This window comes from Monoraphidium neglectum, assembly GCF_000611645.1.
Source record: "Monoraphidium neglectum strain SAG 48.87 unplaced genomic scaffold scaffold02674, whole genome shotgun sequence".
NCBI lineage: Eukaryota > Viridiplantae > Chlorophyta > Chlorophyceae > Sphaeropleales > Selenastraceae > Monoraphidium > Monoraphidium neglectum.
The window spans coordinates 1-6,750 of record NW_014010954.1 but is presented as its reverse complement, the minus strand read 5'-3'; the positions used below and the strand labels follow the sequence as shown (position 1 = coordinate 6,750).

Sequence of the window (6,750 nt, the reverse complement as noted above, 5' to 3'; positions counted from 1 at the left end):
CCGCAGCGGCAGCAGCAGCAGCTGCTGCAGCCGCTCGCGCCGCTGGGGGCGGCGCCGCTCGTCGCGCCGGCGGCGCGCGTGGCGCTGGACCTGCCGACGCTCCCGATTGCGGCTGGGCCGGCAACGCAGGACCTGTCGGGAAGCTGCCCGGGCCCGCGGGTCGTGCTGACCGTGCGGCTCGGCGACCCGCAGCTGGCGGCGTTGGCGGGGGCGGCGCCGCTGCGCGTCGCCGTCGCGGCGGGCACGCCCTGCGGCGACCTGGCGCGCGCGCTGGCGGCGTGGGCGCGCGGCCTCATTGCCGCTGCTGGTGGCGGCGCGGAGGGGCCGGCGGGCGTTCTTCAGGGGCAGCTGGACGAGGCGGGAGGGGAGGTTCTGGTGACATGGGAAGAGCCCGGCGCGGCTGCTGCGGGCGCCGCGGCGCGCTGGGGCGCGCTCGCGGCTGCGTCGGGCGGCGCCGCGGCGGCCGCGCCGCTCGGGCCGCGGCTCGGGCTGCGACTGGAGGGGGGTGCGCCCAGCGGCGGCGGCGAGTGGCGGCAGTTGGACGCGCAACTCTGGCTCCCAGCCGCGCCCGAGGGTGCCGCGGCCCCCGCGCCACTGCTCGCGCGCTGCTGCGGCGGGGCCGCCGCCGCGGGGCGCGCGGCGCTCGAGGCCGCCGCGGTCGCGGCGCCGGACTGGTGGGGGGAGGGGCTGGCCGGGCTAGAGTCATTCCTGGCGCACGCGTTTGACCGCGCCAACGAGCAGCGGCTGCTAGCTGTCGCGCCCCTCGACGCGGCCGCTGGCGCCGACGGGGAGGGCGCGGCGGCGCGGTTCCTCGTTTTCAACACGGGGCTGTTCACGCGCGGCCTGCACGACGTGTTCCTGCTGTTCTCGCCGGCCGAGGACGCCCACGGCGGACATCAGCAGCCGAACGGCGGCGCGGCGGCGGGCGCAGTTGCGGCGGCGGCGGCGCGGCCGTGGGCATTCCATAGCGCCCGCAGCGGCGCTGAGCTGGCGCTGATCGCGGACGAAAGGGACCTGCCCCCGCCGCCGCTGCCGCCCGCGTTCGCGACGGCGGGGCTCGACGCGGCGTCGCCTGTGAGCGCGGATTGGGACGCGCTCCTCCGCGGCGGCGGCGGCGGCGGCGGCGGCGGCGGCGGCGGGGGCGCGGACGGTCTATCTGAGGCGGTGCTGCGCGGCGCCCTCGACGTATCTCTGCGCCGCGCCGCGCGCGCGCCCGCGCTCGCGCTGCCGTGCCTCGGCCCCGACCGCGGCGGCGGCGGCGGCGGCGGTGGCGGCGGCGCAGCGCGCACTCTCTGGGGGCTGCCGCTGTTTCTGGACGCGCGGCGGCCGGTCAGGCACGTCCTCATCTTGGAGACGTTCGCCGCCGCCAGACCCGGCGGCGCCCTGGACACGCAGCAGCAGCAGCAGCAGCAGCAGCAGCAGTGGGGGCCGCCGCCGCGGCCGCGGCGGCAGGTGTACCGCGTCGTGCAGCTGCTGCCGTTTGAGGAGGCGTACTGCGCCATGCGAGCTCTGGGCGCGGTGGATTGGATGTCCTGGGTGCGGGACGCTTTGGAGGATCTTGCCGTGCGGAAGCGGGAGGGGCGGGCGGCAGATGGCGGTGCCGGCGGCGGCGCCGGCGGCGGCGGGTGGGTGTGGTCGGCGCAGGAAGAGGTGCTGAGGGCGTTGAAGCCACGGTCGGGCTCGGACGATGGCAGCGGCGGCGGCGGAGACGCGGACGGGCTGCGGCGGGTGCATTTGCTGCTGTGGGATCCGAACGCGGGGGGCGGCGCGGCGGCGGCCGGCGCGGGGGCGGGGACCGGCGGGGACGGGGCCGGCGCGGAGGGCGACGGCGGCGCGGCGCAGCAGCTGTTGTGGGAGGCACTGCGGGGGCACCCGCTGGTGGCGGCGCGGGGGCGCGAGGGCGGGTGACGGCGCGGCTACTGCACGTGCCGCGTCGCAGCCACTGCAGCGGCGCGGCGTCGCAGCAAAATTGGCGGCGCAGCAGCGTGCGAAGCGGCGCAGGAGCAGGAGCAGCGGGCGCAGCAGCACTTGCAGCGCAGGAGCGCAAGCAGGGGCGCAGCAGGTGGCTCCCAGAGTATCCGTTGATGAGTGCATGATTTGGCAGCTGCATAGCGGCTCACATTTTTTTTCGCCTTGTGGCTCGCACAGTGTAACTCTGACGCAGCCGACGCGGACGCCACATTTCACCGGTGCTCAACCAGCGCCTTGTCCTTGCGCCCGGCCTGGCAGTCGCGCGGCGCGGCCTATAGCGCGAGGCAGCGTGGGCCCCCCCGCTCCAGCTCGCCCGCGCTGCGCTTTTCGCCAGGGGTTTCCCGGGAGCCTCCCGCCAATCAGCGGCGCCGGCGTCGAAGCATCCGCCGGCCTTGGCGCGGGACCCCTCTGCCCGCGCCTGCTTACAGGCCGAGCCGCTCGCCTTTGTTGGGACGCAAGTTTTCAGCGGCTGGTGGCCGGGCGCCAGGGGACCGGCAAGTACCTGCAGAGTATCCTGGTGCTTTTGCACCCCCTGATGTGCTGCGCCCCGACAGCGTCCGCAAGCTTGCTCTTCAACCCACGAAAATTTCGACGCTACCCTGGCTGTTGCGTATCGCCGCACCGTCGGGTGCGCTCTGTCGTGGTGGCCAAAAGCAGGTTGGATGGGGCCCTGCGCGGCTGCGCGCACCTCGGCGCTGGGTGGAAATTCGAAATTTGGCGCGCGACGGGGACCGGGTGGCGCGGGGGGGACCTGGGTGCACCGGGTTGCGGGGCGCCGGGCGGGGCGAGCGCCTGCAGCCCCGCCGAGCTGGCCGGCCGCATGCCGCGCGCCGGGTGCGTCGGCCATGGAGGAGCTGAAACGTGAAGTGGCACGCGGGCGCTTCTCGCCGTCTGCCATGTGATGCCTGTCGCACCCGTTGATATCCCTGTGTACTGCCGGGGCGTTGACGGGCATGCACTTGCTCGTGGTGCGGCGTGCGAGCGGAAAGGCACTCCAAGGTTGCTAGGACCACCCTGTCATCAGTGCCCCGCCCTGGCCGTGGGGCAGGAGTTTTTGGTAGCAATTGCGTGTGAGTGTCATGAAAACTGCAAAGGGCCGAGTGTTCAGGGAAAAAACACTCGGTCGCGGTGCGAAGAAGAAGCGCGTCAGCTGCTTTAGGATCTCGTGAACCAGGTGCAACGGTCCTTATAACACAATGGGTACGTGAATGCAGTCACGCATCGGTTTTTTGGATCGCCTTTTCAGCCAGTGCGCAACTGCTCTTCAATCGCCAAACGCGCGTCCAGGCCCTCCGACCAGTTGTAATAAATTGCGTGTGTCCGTCAGCCCTTCCAACCCGCCTGCTAGGCGCTGCAGCGTCGCCAGGCGGGGCGCCCCGCCTGAACTCGCGCGTCGCCCGCTGCTGCTGCGCCGGCGGCGGGCGCCGCGGCCAGCTCAGCAGGCATGGACTTCTGGGACCAGATGGTGGACTGCATATGCAGGCCCCCGCGTGACACGTACTCGCCGGAGCAGCTTCTGGGAAGCCCTGCGGGCAGCAAGTTCCCGATTGGGCCGGTGCTAGTGCAGCGCTCAGATTTCGAGTTGGTGGGTATTCCTTTGGTCGAGGGGGGCGAGATTGGGAGGTCATGTAAGTGGATATCAGCGGCAATTGATCGATTTTTATGGGCCATGTGTCATCGCCGCTGCCTGCAGGCCGGCGCAAGCACGGTGCGTGCGCGGCAGCTGCCGACGCGCCCGCCGCGCCGACCAAAGTCCATCGACCCCCGTGACCCGCAACCCCACGCTGCAGACGAACAAGCGCGGCGCCAAGCTGCAGTGCAGCCACTACGCCCCCGTGGCCACGCAGCACGGCCCCCTGAAGGGGCGCGACGGCAAGCTGCCGGTCGTGGTGTACTGCCACTGCAACAGCGGCAGCCGGAGGGACGCGGAGGAAGCTGTCGGGCACCTGCTGCCGATGGGCATCGGGGTGGTTGCGTTTGACTTCATGGTGAGTGCTCACAGGTCCCTGCATGCTGGGCCTCTTATCGAGGCTCACCTTCGGGTTGGTTTCATCCCCCTGTTACTTCCGTCCTGCTGCTGGGTCCGCCGCCCCCTCCCCTGCCGCCGCCCCCGCCCGGGCCCGGCGCCGCCGCTCGCGCTCGCGAATGGCTTGGAAGCTTCGCGCGCGCCTGCGCGCGGCGGCGCCGCTTTCGAAAGGCCGAGGGGTCGCGCCGCGGCGCCAGACCGTGCTGCGGCTGCATGGGTTGACCTATTGACCTTATCATGTGTCGTCCCCCGCCGCCGCGGCTGCGCAGGGGTCTGGGCTGTCGGACGGGCAGTGGGTGACGCTGGGGTACACAGAGGCGGAAGACCTGGGTGGTGAGGCGCGATCTAGGGGCCGGCGCACAGGATGTATGGGCGGCCCGGCAGCGGGGCAGCGCGGCAGGCTCGGGGGCGCGGGCCAGGCAATCAGGCAGTCCGGCGGCCGGCGGCGCCGCAGCGGCGGCACCCGCGCATTTAGTCTGGCCGCGCGATGCTCGAATTAGGCACCCTGATCCCTGCTCGCAATTGTCAGTGATACCCTCGTGCGTCATGCTCCTGAAGGCAAATTCGACCCACACAACCACACAACCGCCCTGGTGACTGCATCTGCGGTCCCGGGTTTCTTTTCCGTGCTGGCGGCAGTCGTGGTCGAATGGCTCAGGGAGAGGGATGACATATCAGCAGTCGGCCTGTGGGGGCGGTCCATGGGGGCCGTCACAGCTCTGCTGTACGCCAGCAAGGACGCGGCGATATCAGGTGGGGCTCGAGCAGCTGCGCGGCAGGTGCCTGGGCGGCGAGGCCGAGGAAGGGAGGCAGCGGCGGAAGCGGGGACGCCGCGAGTGCAGGGGCTGCTCGCGCGTGTGAAACCCGGGCGACGCATCAGGCCCCTGCATACGTCCAAACGCTTCGCGCCTTCCCTCGCGATGTCTGGCTCTTGGCGCGGGGGCGCTTCTGCCTGCGCGGCAGGCATGGTCTTAGACAGCCCCTTCAGCCGTTTGACCGATCTGATGAGCGAGATCGTCAAAGACACGGGGCTGCCCATCCCCAAGGTGCGTGGGCCGCGCCTGCGAGCGCCCTCGCTGCCGTTCAGTGCAAGGCATTGGGGCGCCTGGTGTGTGGCAAGCAGCGCGCCGAAGCGCCCGCACGCACGCGTGAAAACGCCACCCTCTGCGCGAGCCTTGGCGCGACAGCACGAAACATGGGATTTCAGGAATGCGCCCACACAACACACGCGCGCGCACGATTCAGAAACCGGCCGCCCAAACCGCCCACCCACTGGTGTATTCCGCCCCATCCCACCCCGCCGTCACCCACACCACACCGAACCACGCCCCCACCCCGCGGGCCGCAGCCGCTGGTCCGGGTCGTGAGCTCCCCCATATCCAATCCGCCCCGTCCCACCCTGCCGTCCATCACCCACACCACGCCCTGCTGTTGCGTTCCCAGGCGCTGGTGCGAGTAGTGAGCTCCCTGATGCGCCGCTCGGTAAAGCGGAAGGCCGGCTTCGACATCTGCGACGTTGCCCCCCTGGACGCCGTCGGCGGCAGCGTCGTGCCGGCGGTGTTTGGGCACGCCACAGGGGACTCCTTCATCAACGTCTCCCACTCGGGTGCGGCTTTGGGGGGTCGCGGGGCGCCGCCCACCGGCGGCCCTTCGAGGCTGCCACCCACGCGTGCTGCAACTGCGGCTGCTGCTGCGGCTGCCTCATACGCGGTGCTGCCTCTGGCTTCAAATGGTGCCCACGAACACGCGCTTTTCAGACGGCGTTTTCGGCGCCCTCTGCCGCGAACTCCTGGCGTGTGCTGGAAGCCAACCTATGGTATCTGCCAAACAATTGACATTTTGCAACCTCTGTAGAGAAGCTGGTGGCGGCATATGGTGGCGAGTACAAAAACCTGGTCCGTTTCGGCGGCGACCACAACCACTTCCGGCCCAAATTCTTCTACGACAGCGTCACCATGTTCTTCCACCAGCAGGCGGGCGGGAACTTTGCCGCGAAAAACTTTTTGCCGGCCGGCGGGGCCCCCACGGCCGGGCGGGCGCTACCAGCTTTTGTATGTCGATGCATCATAACCTGGTCACATCCTTGAGGACGTCTTGCTTTTTCAGGACCGCAGTGGGCGCTGTACACCGCGTATACTGCAGCCCGTCGCCGTCTTCCCCGTATCCCTCGTGACATCACGCTGACGTCACCTCATGCTGACGTCACCTCGCAACGCAGTTCAAGATGGACGAGCGGCTGCCCGGCCACACGGATTACCTAATGCAGTACGAGGAGCTGCTGGGGGCGGCCAGGGGGCGGCTGGACCCGTCTGCCCTCATGCGGTACGAGAGCCGCGACCTGGCACGCGCCAACGGCGGAGTCAACCAGCCCTGGCACGTGAGCAGCGGTCGCGGCGCGGGCGTGCGGTTGTGGGAGTCGCCTCGAGCGCATGTGTTTGGTTTGATTGACAGGGTGTAGCGTGTGTTTGTCTAGTAGTCATTCAGGGGAGTTTCCGGCATTTGGATGCTTTTGCAATCAGTAGTGCAGTCAGCGTGGGGTCACGTGGACGGTGTCTGCGAGGGAGAGTGCGCGTTTGCGAGCGCTCGTGCTGGGTGGCACTGTGTGTGTACACACCCCTGCACTCTTGACCTCAGCCAGCGCCGCTCCCAGCGTCTTCCTGCCCCCTCGCTTCCGCGTCTCTTCCACATCCCCTGGCCCTCCTGTTGACGCTGAACCTCCTAGATCGGCCTCTCAAGCCAGGACATGGGATCCC

At 70.0% G+C, this 6,750-nt stretch overlaps 2 protein-coding genes across 2 annotated transcripts in view; both read left to right on the top strand.

Annotated features, from left to right (window-relative positions):
* Window positions 1-1,908, top strand: part of MNEG_11289 (hypothetical protein) — a gene marked incomplete at both ends in the record, with an annotated part of 3,947 nt that extends 2,039 nt beyond the window's left edge. Inside the window, one exon of the mRNA XM_014040240.1 lies at window positions 7-1,908. Coding sequence (XP_013895694.1) covers window positions 7-1,908 — 1,902 coding nt within the window. The remainder of the gene's footprint in view (window positions 1-6) is intronic.
* Window positions 1,909-3,415: 1,507 nt separating this feature from the next.
* Window positions 3,416-6,455, top strand: MNEG_11288 (hypothetical protein; the record flags this gene model as incomplete). Its single annotated transcript, XM_014040239.1, has 8 exons — window positions 3,416-3,556; window positions 3,762-3,959; window positions 4,267-4,330; window positions 4,556-4,750; window positions 4,961-5,043; window positions 5,441-5,603; window positions 5,852-6,048; window positions 6,216-6,455. The coding sequence occupies 8 exons, from the start codon at window positions 3,416-3,418 to the stop codon at window positions 6,453-6,455; spliced, it is 1,281 nt and encodes a 426-aa protein (XP_013895693.1).
* Between the last annotated feature and the right edge of the window lie 295 nt (window positions 6,456-6,750).